Below are 19,298 nucleotides of genomic sequence, written 5' to 3'. Positions count from 1 at the left end.
ACTCATTAGATAGTATTAATAGCCAGATTCAAACAATAGAAAACAAAGGAGTTAGAGCGTAATAATAATAAATACGTTAAAATGTAGTTCACAGGCCTTAAGAAAATCACTTTATTTGCCCCACCCCTTCCTTCGGAAAATCCTGGCTACGTCCCTGACACTAGAGTGATTTTACTTAAGCCGTAAAACGACGTTCTGTAGTTTGTGAGTAACACAATGGAATTAATAGTGTCTACTACTATGTATTAAGCTTGCTAATTTTTTTTTCGCGGGTTATTTAAGGTGGCTGCTTACTTATGAACGTTCGATTTGAGCCTTCGATGTGCACGCGCTCAAAAACCGCTAAAAAATCTACAAGAATTTATTGAAGAACCATACGCGTTTCGAGCTTCAACAAGGCAAAACCCTTAAAATTTTACACGGGATTCTCTATTTCATAATGGATTATTTGAATAAACTCCTAAAAATCAAGGTTATAGCAACATTTTAGAAAAAGTTGAATATTCTAACAAATGAAAAATATATTTTTGTGGGGAATTTTGTTAGACTTTATCAGACTTTTTAAGAGCACCGAAACTAGAAAATATGACAAATCAATGCATCTCTTTGTCTTTTCGTCGAAAATATCCATGTATTATCGTAGAATGATTGACTAGCCTTCATTCGTGCAATCACAGAGTCTGCAAATAACGATTATCTTATGAATCTTGATTTTTTTCTGATCACTTCCGGTGGTCAATTTTTGCTCCAAAAGCTCGCGCGTAGGCTTCCATTAAATGCTGATTATCTCGAAAAAAAGCTTGGGACACCCAATTTTTCTTTCCAGATTTAGAATCAGAATTAATTTTCAATTCGAAAAATCGAAGTTTAAAAAAAAATTAATATTTTTTTCAAAAGTAGGGAGTCACATTATAACCAATTTAGCAGGTTGTACTCGTCGCACATAGAGTGCTCGCAAATACATCTGTCAAATAATTCTAGCCATTAACGCTTAAAAGTATTTAGTCATCAATTATTTAATTACGTTGTCGAATACACTTAGACATGGATCAAAAAAGACGCATAGAGGTAGTTTCTTTTGTTCCCAATTTTCTGCTCGGCCACTGACATCCGACACTAGAGAAAAATGTTTCCGTATGCGTGCCTTTCAGCAGGTATATATGCTATAAATATTCTTACGATATACAATGCCACATAACTTCCTTTGCAATACAGTACAAGCACATTGTAATACAGTACAAGCACATTGGCCTGGTTGTTTTAGACTGACGCGAGTCGGACTTTCTACATTACTTGGGCTTCCTGTGATTTTACTTGGCCCGTGAAAAGAAGTAAAAATTTAGGGTTCAGTAAAACTGGAAATAACAGTTTTATTCAGTGTTCATCAATGTTGATAATATTAAATGCACTAAGAAGTTGCATTGAATATCTTAGGCTTGGATCAGTGTTTTTACATACATGACTATAGAAACTACAATTAACATTATTAACTTTATCCTTCGTTTGCACGTAACGTCATCGCGGCCATGTTTGTACCATTTAACAAAATATTTTTCATTAACCACAAGGGCCACCATGTTTTTGTCTTTTAACTCTTCTGGGAATGCTTGCAACCCATCAATACACAAACTAGAATGATTTTACTTGTTCAAATATGAAACAACATTTAACAATTATTCGCCGAAGGCGAAGTGAATATCGGGGAATAATAACCGAAACGAAGTTGAGGTTATTATTCCCGATATTCACTGAGGCTGAGGTGAATAATTGTTTTAGTATAAATACACAGGTGATTCTTTCAAAAAAAAGGAGAAAATAAGAAGATAAAAGCAGATTTAAAATTACGTAGCAGCGACAAAGCGGCTGGCCGCCATTTTGGAATATCGGTCATTTCCCATTCCCCAGTCACGTCCTTTTTACAAGTACCAATATTTTGGTTTGTTTTTCACTTTCCTTTGTTTTCGGTTGGTAGAAGTAAAATTGTTTAAATTTACGACTCCTATTCATCGATTCAACGTTACGTCATCGCGGCCTATCGGGAGAGCGTTGGTGCCATTTAACAAAAGATTTCTCATTAGCATCCATTGTTAACGGCACCACAATGGCCGCCATGCTTTTGTCTTTTAACTGTATTGGGAATGCTTGAAACCCATCAATACATTTTTTCAACACTCATTCCTGCATGATCCCAAAGGAAGTTTTCTACATTATTAATGATTCCATATTACACCTACTTGCAAGAAGGTTGTCATACAAGAATGGAACATTCGTAATTTAGTGAGAAAGGAATTCATTAAAAGACAAAAGAAAAAGTTCAGCGTCAGTGATCTTCTTTTGTTTTTTTAATATAATTCCTATCCCACTAAATCACTAATGTTCTATTTTCGTATGACAACGTTCTTACAAGTAGGGGCTATCAAAACAGATATTCAAGATTCTTAAATTTCCATAAAGATTCGTGATTCATTATTCGTTATTCATTTGGAAGACGTGATTCAGGTACCGAGAAACACTCGGCATCAATGAAATTTAATATAGCCACTCTTCCGTCGACAACATCGTCATGACGCCTTGATAAATGTCGAAAGTTTGAACTAACGCCTGACGTCGAACCGCAGTTCAGTGTTTGAGGGCTAGCAAGAGCGTCTTACAAGAGGTCTCTAATGTATTTAACTTTGCAGCGAGCTACTTGGTCTCAGATTTCAGATTTCAGGTCTCCGACAGACAATATTTTTAGGTGTATAAACCAACCATCGAATATGTTTAAGCATAATAACCTAATTCTCGACTTTTACAGACAGACAGACAGACAGACAGACATACAGACATATTTTATTTGGCGTTTTGTACAAAGTTGCACATCAACTTACATCCTCATAATGCCTTGCCTTTGGGGGGGGGGGGGGGGGGGGGAGGGGTAAGCAATAAAAAAACTGTACCAAATTGAAAGGTTTCTTAATTGAATTTATACTCTACCTGCTTTTATCTGTGCAATACTGATTATCAGTTTATTCCAAGTTATTTTTGCGTGTACAGATCATCAAGAGTTTTGTTCTTACAGAAAATGTTTTGACTTACAAAAAAATGTTTAAAATTTACCTCAAACGCTCAAACGTCTTCAAGCTATTTTTTTCTGTTTTTACTTCTTCATTTTATAATTGGATACCAAACAAGGTATTTTAAACATTGTCTGATCAGCCTTCAGCAAAATAAGTGGGATTTTACCCTCTGATTACCCTCCAAAGACGCAAAGGATTATGGGGATGTGAAAGTCGAGAATAACCAGATTTCATTAACCTAACTTCAAAGCAGAGTCTTATATAATGCGCGAGAAAAATTACACAGTATGAAAATATTTTCTTTTCAGACTCCCCTTAGTTACCATTACCATGTCCCACAGTCTCAACTCAACAAATAGACCAAATTCAAAACTCGCACCGATGTGAGGCTTAAGTCGTGAACAAAGGAATCTGGCGTGATTCGTGACTTTTGAATCACGCCAGATTACTTTGAGTCACGCCAGATCCCTTTGTTCACAACTTAAGCCTCACATCGGTGCGAGTTTTGAATTTGGTCTATTAGCTAGAATATTTCAGAATTTAAAGCTCTGATCGCGGAAAATCGATTATAAATTACAGATTTGATTTATGTTCATCAATCGAATTTTTCTCTGAAAAATATCCGAACTCCAAAAAAAAACAAAAAAAAACAAAAAACCAAAAAAAAAAACAAAAACAAAAACAAAAACAAAAACAAACAAATAATTAAAAAAAAAACCAAAAAAAGAAAAAAAAAAAACCAAAAAAAAACCAAAAAAAACACACACACACAATGATTATAAGTTGTTTTAATCGTTAACTTTTCCGTAAAAATTAAAAAAATGCCCCGTAATCTTTCTATTGTATAGTTGTTTATGGGACAAGATTTTAATTCCAAGGCTGTAACGGTGCTGACTGTTTTTCTATGGTCTGACTTGGAACCATGAATGGCCCCTTTTCAAAATTATCTTTAATGTGACGACACTAATTACACGGTATCAGTGAAAAATTTTACCACTTCATACCATTTACGCCGCAACGTCTCGTTAATTGTATAAAAACAACCGTTGCTTCCCCCACACCATCCCAACCCTAACTACCGGCGCCCCTGTACTCCAGTATGCTATTTATAGCTATTTAGCAAAGCATTCGATTTCTGATGTTAAGCAATCAGTTTGGTTAGTGACCAATGACGTAAAATAATTCAGATTTTCCCCCCCTTTTGCGACCAATTAATTCTACTTAAACAGCTTCTGTAGGATAATTAGTCGAGACTCACTAAATGAAAGAGCCTTGTCAATGACTTCAATCTAAAAAGTTTTTTTAAGATTGGTGACATTGAGGAAATCTCTTGTTCAATAGCATAAACTCGTACTGCGGTTAATTGTGACACATTTCGAATTGAATTCGCACTTTGGAAGTCAAATCAATCCTCAGCGATGGCATTTCGAATGATATGGATGACTTTGGTCTTCTGGTCATGCGGCGACATTCTACTTTCAGAAGGTAAATTACAAAGATTTTGAACGTATCAGTTTAGTTGGTGAACTCGAAGGACTTTTCAATAGATATTCCCATTGTAGACGGCGTTATCGTAAACAAAAAGATGTCTTCTCAAATTTCGGTCGCAAAAAAAAAATACTGTTTTTCTTATGAAAACATACTCAGGAAAGCGGTGCTTTGTCCTTTGTAAGTCCATCGAAATTTGTAGTAAATACAAAATTTATAGTTTCGACTGAACAGACGTCTTTACTTTTGGTTATCCATATTTTTAAAAGAGAGTAGAAACCAGCCTTTCTTGCTTCAGAGAATTACAATGCTAATAAATATTTATTTTAATTCTGAAAGAGTCAAAATATATTCTAACTATTTGTAAAAACCGTCTTAATTTGATCCATTTTACTATATTTTTTACCTAGCAATGAAGCAATTGATACAAACAACCAAACTACCAAAACTATTTTTTTGGCCGATAAATATCTAAAGATTTTCAAGTTGTAAAAGAAAATAAGTAAAAATGATTAATAATTAACAACGAGAGAGACTGATGTCGCGTTTATACCAATTTATTATACTTAAAGAAAAACTTTTTTGAATTTGCATTTCTAGTTCTGGCAGATTATAATTATCGATCGAGAACAAATGTTTTTATTGAAATTTTTAATCTGTTAAGGGTGTCTTCAAGCTACTTAGACTTAGGAAACAGAAGATAAAGAGTTTAAAAAAGTTTTTCAAGCATGTCTGAGCCAGCTTGTTTAAATTAAATTCTTAAAAGAAAATGTTTCGCGTTTTATTATGAAGTGAATAAAAAGACTTTGAACAAGATTTTTAAAAAAAAGTTTCTTTAAAAAAAGCGAATATAACCCAAGAACTTGGTGGAGTAGTTAAATTCTTACAATACAAAAGTTTCTAATAACTTTTAAGACTACAGCTACTCATTGAACCTATTAAACCAAGCAAAGATGCTGTATAAAAAAAGTTTTATTTAGTGAATGTTCCAGTCTTTGAATTGCGAAAATTGAGAAAGTTTGACAATTATGACTAAATTTAACCAGAGCACCTGCTACTCGGCGATGAAATTAATCGTTTACAGGTTATTCTAAAAGCTGTGCTTTATCTCGGGGACTAGCTTGAAAATTTTTTTCTCGACATGCTTTTCAAACAAAATGAAGTCTAGGAGAAAAATTTCATAACACGGTAATATATATATTTAGGCAGTGGCTAAAAGCGAAGCCCCCGATACACAAGTCATAGGGAGACCAATTTGAATGAATCTTAAAGGTAAAAATATAATCAGGGAAAAAATTTTCAATTTTTTTAATTCGAGATGAAGATAATGTCTCCCATGAAAAGAACCATGCAGTGAAATCGAATCAAAATGCACTAGATCATTTTCTTTGCGCGAGTATACTCTCCCAGGAACTTTGCACACAACGCACCACCAGCCCCCCTCCTCAAGGGGCTAGTTTTGCTTTTGGATGATTCTTGGACAAGGTTTTCCATGGCCGACATTTATAAGCTTTGAATTCCTGGTTAACTTTACTTAAATATCAGGTTTAGTGAAATTTACCTTGGATGTCTTTCATCGAAATCGAAATTTTGGAGATCCCCGAATTTTTTTAGGACATATCAAGACTATAAGCTAATGAAAATAAAAATAATAAATGCTTTGGTAGCATCATCAGATAGAAAATTGGCTGGAGATCATTGACTGAAACCACAGGGAGCCCAATTTAGATTAAATTGAATGGCGAAAATAAAATCGGAAAAAAAATTTAATTAATATTTTTCTTAATTTGAGACCAAGATAATGTCCTCCGTAATACGAAAGAGTAAAAAATCGATAAAAAATGTACTAGAACATTTTTTTACCGCGCGCCTTCGTTTTCCTATATAATTGCTTACCAGCTTTCATGATGATAAAGTTTTATCCTGAAAAAGGAAACGGAAATCTCCAAAATTTCCGAGTTAAATGAAAGACATCTATTGTAATTTTCACTAAACCTGATATCTTGTTGAATGATCTGTAGTTACCTTTTGATTTTTCAAGTAAAACCAACCAAAAAAGCGAACAAAATGTCGACCATAGAGAACTTTGTGGAAGGATTTTTCCAGAACAAAACTAGCCCTGCGGGGTGGATGGTGGTGGGTCGTGTACACGTTACAAAAATCCTGTGCGAGAGAGTAGTAAGGTTGAAATTCGTTCTCGCCCGAGTCCTACGCAGGTAGTAACCTTGACATAACATGGCAGAAAATTTTCTGCAAGCGACAATTTTTCTGCACGAAAATTTCGCTCATAGAAATCTTGTAGGAAGAGCTAAAAGAGTTTTAAATAAATGAATCCACCATAGTAGGGATCATTTTGATCAAGTTTTTTGTGGAGTTCGAGGCTGAAAAGACGATGAAATGGTGGTTTCAAGTGAGTTGTTTCTTCAAATATGGCAACTGTAGTTTCCTCCCTTGTCAGAATATATACACTTATTTCAATAAAGTTAGTCACCAAAAAACCTAGAAAGCTGAGATCACTGAGGATCATGGGAATTTTTTAATATCAAACAAGTAAAGCTTTTGATACGATTTGCAGCTTGAGGATGCTCAGAAGAGGTGAGACTGTAAATGGTAAAAGATCTAAAATCCATCAACAGTTATTAAAGCGGTTGAAACATGTAAAATGTAACTACCCATAATCCTTGCAGGTCTCAGCTTTGTAGCTTTTCAGGTGACTAACTTTATTGAAATAAGTGTATACATAAGATCAACATCAGATACCATAGGGGAATCATATAGGAAAACAAAGGCGCGCGCGAAAAAAAATGCTCTAGTGCATTTTTTATCGATTCTTTACTCTTTCGTATTACGGAGGACATTATCTTCATCTTGAATTTAAAAACTATTAATCATTTACTTTTTCCGATTTTATTTTCACCATTCACTTTAATCTAAATTGGGCTCCACGTGCTAATACTAAACTTGTGAAATGAAGGCCCTGAACGTGTCATCAGTTAAAAAATAGGTTTTTTATCCTAATTCTTCATTAAAATATTTTTATTCCTTTCATATAAAGATATAAGCTTTAACTACTTTTCGATAACCTTGAAAACTTAAGCTTACTACATTTTGAGATTCTATTTTGCCAGTTTTTATCTGTTGTCTATGTGTGAGAAAGATACGGTAATCACGAACGACTAAAGTTTTCGAAAAACAAAGTTTACATTCACTTAAACTAGACAAGAACAACTGAGAATAATCAGAAAAGAATGCAAAATACAAAATTACAATTTTCTTTGTCAGTAAATTAGCGTTTAATTTGTAAATGTATTTTTGAGGCCTTTATTGAATAATATATCTCTCAACAACATAAATTTAAGCTCATTTTTATAATCGTATAGCTCGAAAAGCTCAATAAGCAGTTGAATATGTAGTGTGATCTTGTATGTCATTTAACAATTAAATGGATTATAGTACACTCAACAAAATTACTGGAATCTGATTGGTCGAGAGGAGTACAATTATAGCGTTAATTGTACTCCGTTGGAGTACCGAATTAAGTCGCTATGGCAACACGGCCAAAATAATGTCAAAACAATTATTTTCTATCATTTTGTACTTAAAAAACATAAACAAAATTTTAAAGCCTTAAGAACTAATCTTTTTTATGCATTTCAGTTGCGCGATGGACTGAAAATCGGCCGCCAAATAGATAAAGATGAACGGCGTCGCTTCGCATTTTTTACTGAAATTTTCTTGAGTGAACTATAAACAAAAAATCTTACGATCTTCTCGTACAATTTGGAATTAATAGACACTCGTAATGTTTTGAAAGTTCTTTAATTGCACTCGCCTAAAGGCTCGCGCAATTACAAGAACTTTCAAAACATTACTCGTGTCTATTAATTTCCAAATTGTACTCGAGATCGTGCGATTTCCTATACTAATCTGTAGAAAGATATAAAATCACTGAATGAAAGTCTTCATTGTTTTGCCGATGGGACCCCGCGATAAGAGGCGAACAAAGCTGCATTTTTCTTGAACGGAAAACATACGATAGTTGCTTTTAAAAAAACAACCGAATTGTTGAAGATTTACAAAGCTAAATAAAGGAAGAATATTTTTGTCGTAATATGCTCTCCGAGTTATATTTCCTCCAGCATTAAAACAAATTAAGCTTATCTATAGGATATAAAAAGTTTTGAGAGAAAGTCTTTGATTTATCGATTCGTCGATAAAAATGCTTGTCAAAAAAAAAATATATATATATATATACGATTGTTTGCTAAAAAACACACACCTGAATTCTTGAAGAACACTTCTTGATCTATCTTTGAGTACATGAAAGTTTTGTTAATTGTTTTTGGTCTATAACTTGTCCTAAAGCCATTTTTTCTGTGCATTTGAGAGCCGGATTTGTGGGTAGTTTTGCTTTGACATCAAGCGGGATTCCTGTGTTGTGTAAACGAACGTACGCACGGACGGACGGAAGTGACGTCAGCCAAGCCATGAAAAATCAATTCGATGGTTCACCATTTTTTTTAAGTATGGTGCTCCGCTGGCCGCGCGGGAGCTCCGCTATAAAAAAAATAATAAAAGAACTTTAGAGTTTTATACGTTTTTTCAGAAAATTCAGAATAAACCTTTTTCGAGTTCCAAATTACCATTTACTCAGGGCCTCGTTACAGTGTCTTAATCACAAATAAGGGTAAAGTAAGGAATGCACAACTTCAAGATTTTCAATATCCTATTGTGTATTTATACTTAAATTATGATATTAGGTCACCTGAAGACAGAATAAACCATAGTATCTTCATCTGTCGAAATGGCGAGAAAAATGAATTGGTCAATAATTGACACTCGGACAAGGCCAAAATATACTACGGAGGTTATAATGTTTCGAAAATAATATTTATTGTAACTACACGAGCCTTTCAGAGGTGCTTGCAATTTGAGGAATTTATAGTAAACTCATATATAACGAACGTTTATAGAAAGTTTGGCCAATTTTTCCTAAACTGACGATCGAATTTATGAAAATTTATTCGTTTTTTGCTTCTTTTAGATTTTATGCGTCCTTTGAAGTTTGTGCGCGCGCGTGTTTCCCAAAACAACTTATTAGGTACTCCTACTCATTATAAATAACGATTAATTGTACTGCTTTCGACCAATCACAATCGAGTAATTTGGTCAAGTGAACTATAAGTAAGAAGTTACAGAGCAGATATAAATGTTTTTATCAGTGACTGGATATCCAGTCATCACATCTATGATATTCTGTGAGGAATTACATCAACTGAATTTTTTTTTAAATCCAGGTTCTGCAGCTAATCAGACAAATTCAACTCAAAATTATACCTTGGTGGCATCCTCTACCCCTCAGACTATCAGCCCAACCACAACATCCAGTCAAGACAGTCTTCTCACTACATCAATTGTTTCTAAGAGCAGCTCTCCATTTGCCAGTAGTACCTTCAATTCCTCGCTTGCTGCCAATTCAACTGTGTCCCCTATAGAGCCAAGCTCAACTATTGTTCAAGCCTCTTCATCGCTCTCTGGCGACACGCTCCAGATAAGTGCGGGCCAAGGGTCTTCTAGTGGAGGACAAACAAGATACGTGATTTTGCCTCCACAAAATGAACGTCGCGACTTTACCCTGGTTGCCAATACAAAACTGCACTGGGTTCGATATCTGCAAGATAAAAGCGGTCCAGAGTTTAGTGTCTTGAAGCAGCACGTTGAAGACCACCTGAACGATATGTATAAGGATGTGTCAGGTTTTATCAAGAGTGAAGTAGAGGAATTTGTCGAAGAAAAAGTCACATTTGAGGCGATGTAAGTATCATTGATTTTATGTCAGGCTCTCTAGCTTTGGTAGGAAATTTTTATTAGACAAGTTTTAGTACGACGATGAAAAGCTCACCGCACGAACACGTTCGTGACACGACAAGCGTCGGACCAATCACACTGCACGAGAATTTACTTTCCATCCAATCAAATACCCGGAATACGGCGCGGACACGGCGCGGACACGGTCACGCCAAGATCACGACATTGTCAGACTAATCACATAAGTAAAAATCAGCCAATCAAAATTCTAGAAAACATCACGGTCGCGGTGAGGCACGCATATGGTAGCGACGTTTTCACAGTCAAAAGAGAACAGCTCTACTGGTTACGGGTGTGTACCACGTACCACGTGGGGAAATTCCGGTTGGATGTGTCACTTCGATCAAAGTAGAAAAGTCGGAAGTACAAAAATCCCGCTCTTTTCCTAACATTAGCATACGAATTTCCAACCGGATGGATTGGTTTAAATGATAAGCAACCTAATTTGAAATGGCTTTCTGTGCTAAAACTTTTGATTTTTTTATTATCATAGAATTTACACAAAAAGTACAGAACAAGTCTCCAAGAGTGATTTGCAGGCTCCTTTGAATAAAGTCATGGCCTCAGAAGATTCCAACCAGCTGAAAATTTTTGCATTCGAAATTACTCCACGCTTCAACGAAATGCGTAAGCGTCTATTTTTGCACCTATTTCTAAAAACGTTACCGGTGAGAATTCTGCGATATGCCTACCAAACGTAGGTCCTGTGATTTTATGTTTTTTGACTATAATACGAAAAATCACATTTCTAACTCAAAGGACACACTTCATACTCGCATCTAAAAGGGAACAACGTTGTTAGACTGTATTACAATTTGTAGCGTGCTACTCAGTCTCAAACCGACCTCCGACCGACAACGTTTTTGAAATAGGTGAACACACCAGTTATTTATTTAACAAATTGACATCAGATTTTTGTGTCTGTCCTCTTATTGACGGTAAATGCGTCATCACATTGTCAAAGTAGTGTGGATCCGCATACTACTTTGACAACGTGATGACGAAATTTATCGTCAATAAGAGGACAGACACATAAAAATCTGAAGTCAATTTGTTTTTTACGATAACAAAAACAACACAAAAAACGAATAACTCTTTTCTAGCGATCAAAACAAACGAAGGAAAAGCACGCGGTAGATGACGGCAGCTTTATCTGTCTGTCCTCTTATTAATGATAAAAATTAGCCAATCAGCGGGCGAGAAATTTGTAAGTTATTGTAAAAATAGGGATGGAAGGAGCTTGGGAAACAAATTTCTGTCTTAATATTATGATAGGCCCGTTCAGTACACCGGATTATGGTTTTCCTTATATGGAATAATCCAATCAGAATTCGAGTTTTGAATTGGTTATTATTTTGAATCCTGATTCTTCGTATTCTCAGAAAAAATGATAAATTTTAATATTCGAATAATAAAACCATTAATGTAACCAAATGGGGAAAGCTTGAGCCATCTTTGGCTGTAACGTGTTTGCCGTTCCTAATTGAACTAAAATAATTCAATGAGCAACCTTTGTATGACTGTGAAAAGCTCACGGCACTGTCGTGACACGGCAAGGCATACGCCAGCCCAATCACATTGCTCGACAATTTACTCTACATCCAATCAAATACCCGAAATACGGCATAAGCACTGCGTGGACACGGTCACACCACACTGCCAGACCAATCACAGTGCGTGAGTAAAAATCAGCCAATCAAAATTCAACATCACGGCCACGACATGCGCAAGGCACACATACAGCACCGACTTTTTCACAGCCATACGAAGATACGAAAGCTGCTCCATGCCGCTCTTTTGCCGTAATTAATTCATCATAAGGTTTGGCACAAAGGTGCTTATTCAGTTCGATTTACTAAGCTCACCGTTTGAAGCAGCAGTCGCTTCAAAACTATGATTAAGTTATAATAATAATAATGTAAACTTATAATAATCATATATGTTTTTTTAATATTTTTTTCTTCTAACGTTCGGCATTATTCTTAAGGTTTGATTCAAAGCCAAAGATAAGTTCCAATATATAGAGTGTACTAGGTGTTCTTAAAATCAAGTCAGGGCGATAACTATCGCCAGTTATAATTGACTGTGATAATTATCGAAGGTCATCATAGAAAGTAGAATTGTCAACGGGTTTGAGTAATGAGGCCATAAAGTTGAGGACAGAATTATGGCGCCAGGTAAAGCGATCGAGGTAATGTTGTCCACTAACTATATGTAAAAGAGATTCGGATGTAAGACAAAATGAACAATCTGGTGATTACGAGATACCCCATTTCACAAGGTTTTTCCTGGTTGGGAGAGTGTTATTTGTGTATAATAATAATAATGATAACAATAATAATAACTTTATTTAAGAGTCAATGCATTTAATTTCTACAACAAATTGGGGACACAAAATGAAAAAAAAAAAAACACCATAAAATAATATAGTACAAAATAATAAAAAGTCTATATACCTATATTTATTCATATATATGTTAAATAAAATTTAGATATATTAAGAATAGTCCTCTTCACAGTTCCCTGCGCCATTTTGAAAGGTAGCCGAGCCTTTGCATCGAAGCGAGACGAACGGTGAGCTTGCAATGATAGAGACCTTTTTAGCACCTTGGACAATTATTCACATGTCTCTATCATTGCAAGCTCACCTGTTCGTCCCGCTTCGATACAAAGGCACGGCTACCTTTCGAGATGGCGCAGGGAACTGTGAAAGGGACTATTTACGATATAAAAAATATATATAATAAATATGATTAAGAATAAATAGCCGTTAGTCGCATGATTATGAGTAGAGCAGCGTATGGAACGAGCCTCCCTTTAAAAAAAATATGACAGTCGTATTTATGTCCTTTATGAAAATTTGGTATGTGTTTGAAATTTTATCAATTTCTAATGCTGAAGATATATTACTGAACTTAACAAAATGCAGCCGTGTTTATCGAATTTCTATTCCATTCTACTTCTTCTTTTATTACTTTAGCTAGTGGAGGAAATTTGGCTCCATCGCTTTCGCTCCCAAAAGCAGAAAAAGTTGAAACAGTCGATGGCATTATGGACTTTCTGCGAGGATTTGGTGGTATGCTGGCACTCATCTTTGTATTTGCCACCATTGGGTTCATCAAGTACAGGGTAAGAATAGACACAGTGATAAATCAAAAGAAATATATTGAAATATTGTACACTTTTAATTGCAAAAAGATGGGTTAGGTACGCGAGACGATTTTTTGCGCAATTGTTGTGTTAAACGTGTATTTTGGCGCGGGGTTACAATTTTAACCAATTTTTTACCGGCAACATGTTGAAGGTTTTTTAACGACTTTCAAACTTACAACATTGTTACCCACGATTTTTTTCTTGCTGCGCGCACCTTGTTACACGAGACAAATTTTAACGCAACAATGTTGCACTAAAAATCGTCTCGTATAACACAAACTTTAGATTGTCTCATAATGTCGTTGTGGTGCAGTATATGATTATTTTCTGCAGGCCTGCAACTACAAGAAAAAGCAAAACAGCGACCAAAAAGTGAGTCTGCAGGAGGCTTATGACAATGAAATTACTGAATAAAATCAGGTATGGCCGACCTCAATTATCATATCATTCTTCATATCTTCAAAACTAGCATATCTCTCAAATATTATTTTATTACACATTTAAGCTCGATATCCGTGAAATAAAGCCGTGAATAAAAACCATATCAGTGAAGTGATACGATATCACTTCACGGTAAACTGTAACTGTAACTTGACTACGATAGTAGTCAAGAGTGACGGGATAAATCTCTATTTAGTGTTTATTTCTATCAAATTCAAGATGAATTTTGTGCTTCTTACATTTTTAATTAAGCTTTAATATCTTGAATGATATTGAATTGGAAACGTATAATTCTTTAACATTTTGAAATGGTGTAAGTCGGTTAAGGATATTTAAGACAATAAAACATTTTGTGTGTGTTATATATCGAGCCTAAATGTGTAATAAACAAATTATTACGTGTTAAGAACTTGATATCGCTTTTATTCACGAGTTTTTCCGTATCATATCGCTCACTCGCTCGAGGACTCGCTCGTTCGCGATATGATACGGAAAAACTCGTGAATAAAAACGATATCAAGTTCTTAACATGTGATAATCTCTATATATCAAACTTACCGATATCTATACGCAATATATTATATTGAATTGATAAATATTATGACAGAAAAATTATAAATTATAAAAATTTTACCACAAATGTAAATTTTCTCACTTTCTGCTGATGGGTAGAGAGCCGTGGTATATAAGGGGACAATGTACGACAACAAACTAAGAATCGCTCCCGCACGGAACCATATATAGCGTTAGGACATACCACACTTAACTATGAGAAATTTGTTAAATTTATAAATTTTCTCGTCGTAGGCACGATTAAACATTATATTTTTTCCTTTTTAGGTCCTCTCGACTAATTCATGCTGCCTTTGATAATCCTTTTCGCAGCATCTTCATGGTTTTTTATCGATTTTAGGCCCTGTCGCATTAATGCATTTTCGAAACGCTCGTTTTTCGTCTCACCTAGAAAGAACTTTAATCTTTTCGTCTGCACACTAGCGTTTTCACAGCCTTTTCCCCCATCCACACTAAGACGAGCAAAATCGTAAATAAGAACGGGAAAAAATGGAATATCGTCATCTGCTCATGCGCAAATACAGACGTGCCAGTGGGAATCCTCCATTTTCAATGTCCACATTAAGGTGGCTGACTACTTAAGAACGTTGGATTCGAGCCCACGATGTTAGCATTTTTGAAATCAGCATTAAATTTCAGGTTAAAGAAGTTTCAATTTTCAATTTTCTGTTTAATATGTACCAAAGTAGTCAGCCACCTTAAAGGGTTTAAATTCTAAATATTGCATAAGTATAAAGGGAAAATTGTTTTTTTTTTAATATAAAAATTAAGCTAGAGTCATGCAGTAAAACCATGAAATAAAAACAAAATTGATAGTGACAAATAGTAGCTATTTAGTGACTAATAGTTGCTATCACTCAACCAGAACATTCATCATACAAAGACAAATACACAAGAGACCATTTGTGTCTTTTGTGTAAAGAGTGTTCTGGTTGAGTGATACGAACTATCAGTCACTAAATACCTACTATTTGTCAGTGGTCTATCAATTTTGGTTTTATTTCATGGTTTTATTGCATGCGCTCTATGATTATAGATTTACTAGTGGACTGTTTTTGATACACTGATTTTTCGAAAGTCGAAAATGAAAATGAAAGAACGTCAGGAACTAGGAACTGAAAATGACTAGGATTTTGGTTAGACAACGAATGAATAGGAACTCCTTTGTCCAGTTATAAAGCACGAAGATATGGCATAGAATGAGTGGTCAAACTGATTTTGGCATTTAATTAAGGCCTAAGAATGCAATGTGCCATTTGCGAAGTAAATCAGTGGCGGGAGATTCAATTAGATACAGAGAAAATGGCTGAAACTCTGTTACTAGAGAACTTTGAAAGCGAGTTTCAGCAATTTTTTGGAAATAAAATCTTGCTATACACACGGCGTTTGAAAGATAAGGAGATGCACGAGGAATAGCGAGTGTTCTGTCAACATCCACGTGCTTTATAACTTCACACAGCACAGCAACCAAGTTTCAAATTTATTTCACAAAAGAAATTAGAGTAGCCGTGAATTTAAACAAGAATGACGAAATATTAATTGAGCGTGCGTGCATTGTGCTTTCATAAAGCACGCGCTCTCAACCAATAGAAACGCCAGATTTATAACAGTTATTTTATAATGATTTTAAAATAGCTTACATGGGGTTTTTTTTTTTTTTTTTTTTTTTTTTTTGTACAGAGGCATGTATGTTTTTGTATGTTTATAAGATATGCATCAAGGCTTTTGAAACAAAGTTATTAGCTAATTCAATTCTCAAAGAAAAAAAAAATGTTATTAAAAGCGAACATGTTCAAAGGATGACGGCCAGTATAGACGAATGTTCGAAATAAATAACTGATGAATAATTGGAAGCCTCCATGCCAAATGAAGCACACATACTACTTTATCTTTACAGTTATCAGGGACGTATTTTATGGGATCTTTGGTTCCTTTATTCTTCGATTACTAAATATTCGCTATATATTCACTGGCCCTGAGGAAAATAAATGTATTAGTATAAGGTCTAACGTCGAACTTTATATGAGCCGAACCTAACTGTATTTGGGATCAGTAATGACAAAAGGTTATATTTTACACCGTGAAAAGATGAAAAAACTCTCTTACTCCGACGAATGACTAGCGTCCGAAACGTCAGTAAGTTTTTTCATCTTTTCACGGTGTAAAATTTACCCTTTTATCATTACTGTTTCATTAGAAACACCGACGCAGCTCACACTAGTTTTTAGCTAGTTCTTTTTTTATTTTTATTTTTTTTGTATTTGGTATCGAATCATAAAATTAAGATTGACTGTTTGAGTCAAACGTCGAACTTATTTATGTCGATCTTAAAACGAATCACGTTTATGTGGTCAGCGGTAACACCATCATGATGGCGTCCATAATCAAATCATGAGCTGCAGCATTGGAGTGCAGCAACCATGTTGGGGGAAAAAAGTGCTAACGGCGCATTCGTGGTGACAAAGAATAATTAAGATTAGTGCAAAACATGCATTAACATGATTTATGCATTTAGATCGGCTCATGTAAAGTTCGACGTTTGAGCCCAAGGCCCCGTCCACACGTATCCGGAAATTTTTGAATCCGCAAATCTTTTTTTGCGGATACGAAAATGTTCGCGTCCACACGCAGCGTATTCAAATTGTTTTCAAATCGTTTTTGCTGTTATTTCCCTCAACTAGGTTTGGCCAATATGTTTGACCTTAGCCTAAGTGTAATTCTAGACTTGATTATAAAAGAAAACACGAGATGCAAGGTGTTTTAGCACTTTTTATTACTTCCGTCCGCTTTGGTGATTTTACTTCCTTTCATAAACACTGCTTGATGGACCAATCACAGCGCGCGAAATCCAATATTCACGTATAAAATAGACCATTTTCGAGTTCCAAATTATGCCATGTACCTTGATTACCTATGTACCTCATTTACGCAGGGTTAGCCGCGAAACAGACAGTGTCTAAATATTAAAAAAAAAAAAAAAAAAAAAATACACACCCAAAAAAAAACAACAACGCTAAAGTAAAGAATGCACAACTTCAACAATACAAACGCTTTGAAATTCCACGGACCTTATCTGGAAACGTAAATGATTCTGCACAAAATCAATGCTAATGCTAAGCAATAGAGAACTCGAAACTGGAGTGTTGCTGGCTTTCACTTGACGTCATTTCCTGTCTCGTGCGGAATGTTCATCAGCTGAATCTCAAGTTTTCAATAGAATTCTTTCTGGCTGACAGCACATGGTGGTCAGTAATTGACCACGACCATGTGGAAGAGATAATGAAATTCAAAAACTTTTATCAGCTGCGCGAAAGCCAGCAATTACAGTCAATTCAAAAAACGTTGTCGTCGATCGGCTCAAGCCTACACGACTGGACCGAAAGGAATATGGGTAAAAATCACTGAAGCGGTTAAATATTCGTTCGGAATTAATTGTTCCCGCTAGTAGTAAGATAATAATGGCGAGAGACAATCCATCAAATGCATGTCTTCGGGTTTAGGGAAAGAAAAAACAAAGTAGTTATGATTCAGTTCACAATTCCAAAAATATGAAGGCATTTAAAAAACGTCTCCTTCAACACTTCCCGCTCGCCTGCGAAGGCTCGTGCTGTAAACCAGGCATAAGTAGTCAGATAAAATTATGGAGTCAACTCGGTCTAAATGATTGCTACCCAGAGTTCCTTTCGGTCTAGTCGCGTAGGCTTGTGTTGGTCGACGACAACATTTGTGTGAATTGACTGCGTATACTAAATAATAATAAACTGACATCTCAAATGTACTGGTATATCAATCTTTGACATTTTAAAATAAATAAATCACTAGAAAAATCAAAATCTTAGTAAAGCAAGCTGAACCACGCTCAATTTATTTGGTCTCTATAGCGCAGCGCACTGATTCTAAAAATAGCTTAAAGATTCGGACAAACATTGCATTCTGTTTAACCGCTGGGAGGATTATACGAACCGATTTTATTATTTTTACTTAAAGTTACAATAATAACCCATGTAAACTAAGATCAACTGCGATCGGCTGTGAAAATTATCTGCTGAAAGTAAACTTGTAAGTTTGTTTGTCCGAATTTCGCCTTTGTCTTCGTTTTTATGACGTCACGGTTGCCCTGCGCTATTTGGTCATCGTTTTTTTAGTAAAGAAAAAATTCATTCTAATAGACCTTATTCGTGGTGTGACAATGTTTTCCCAATTCAACGTGACAAACCTCTGGGGGAATGAAGAGCTATTGTTTTGCAACTCCTCGGGATATCATCGTTATTCCTTTCGTATCCTTTGGGATACTCATGAATTTTTCGAAGAGAAAAAACAAAAGAAAATGAATCCTCTGGAGGTTTGTCACGCTGAATTGGGAAAACATTGTCACACCACGAATAAGGTCTATTGCTGTTGCTACGTCGTCGGACAAGCTAATATGTGTTTTCGATATACAGCATGGAACAGACACCGATTGCTGAACAACTGTAAATGTCTGTCTTAGAATCAATGCATTCTAAAGGTACAATGGGAAAATAATCGATTAATTAAAACTAATAAACATTCTTATGAATTCTAGTTTGTTGAACAAACATTCTGTATTCCATTGGAAAAACTATACAACATGTTTTGGGTAGACACTCAAGCATAGCCGAGATCGGTCTGTTATAAGAACTGGGATCGCCTTTATTAAGATTTGCAAAATCTACAACAGCGACTTCAACTGGAAGT

At 35.2% G+C, this 19,298-nt stretch overlaps 1 protein-coding gene across 1 annotated transcript; it reads left to right on the top strand.

The window, feature by feature from the left end:
• Positions 1 to 4,211: 4,211 nt before the first annotated feature.
• On the top strand, positions 4,212 to 18,429 carry LOC116291748 (uncharacterized). Its single transcript, XM_031698958.2, has 6 exons — positions 4,212 to 4,544; positions 9,845 to 10,361; positions 10,909 to 11,042; positions 13,396 to 13,544; positions 13,902 to 13,988; positions 14,850 to 18,429. Exons 1-5 carry the CDS (start codon positions 4,478 to 4,480, stop codon positions 13,980 to 13,982), a joined length of 948 nt encoding a protein of 315 aa, XP_031554818.1. The 5' UTR covers positions 4,212 to 4,477; the 3' UTR covers positions 13,983 to 13,988; positions 14,850 to 18,429.
• The last annotated feature ends 869 nt before the right edge of the window (positions 18,430 to 19,298 follow it).

This window comes from Actinia tenebrosa, unplaced genomic scaffold (genome assembly GCF_029948245.1).
Source record: "Actinia tenebrosa isolate PJP-AT-01 unplaced genomic scaffold, QUT_ActTen_1.0 PGA_scaffold10__47_contigs__length_13832649, whole genome shotgun sequence".
Classification (NCBI taxonomy): Eukaryota; Metazoa; Cnidaria; class Anthozoa; order Actiniaria; family Actiniidae; genus Actinia; species Actinia tenebrosa.
The sequence above is the reverse complement of the archived record's forward strand: the minus strand, read 5'-3'. Positions and strand labels throughout refer to the sequence as shown.

Bases quoted from the DNA above. Each gene is read 5' to 3' on its own strand.
- LOC116291748 (XM_031698958.2), top strand. From the start codon at position 4,478: ATGGCATTTCGAATGATATGGATGACTTTGGTCTTCTGGTCATGCGGC. The intron at 4,545-9,844 runs GTAAATTACAAA...TTTTAAATCCAG, and splicing joins CGACATTCTACTTTCAGAAG to GTTCTGCAGCTAATCAGACA. The intron at 10,362-10,908 runs GTAAGTATCATT...TTATTATCATAG, and splicing joins AAAGTCACATTTGAGGCGAT to AATTTACACAAAAAGTACAG.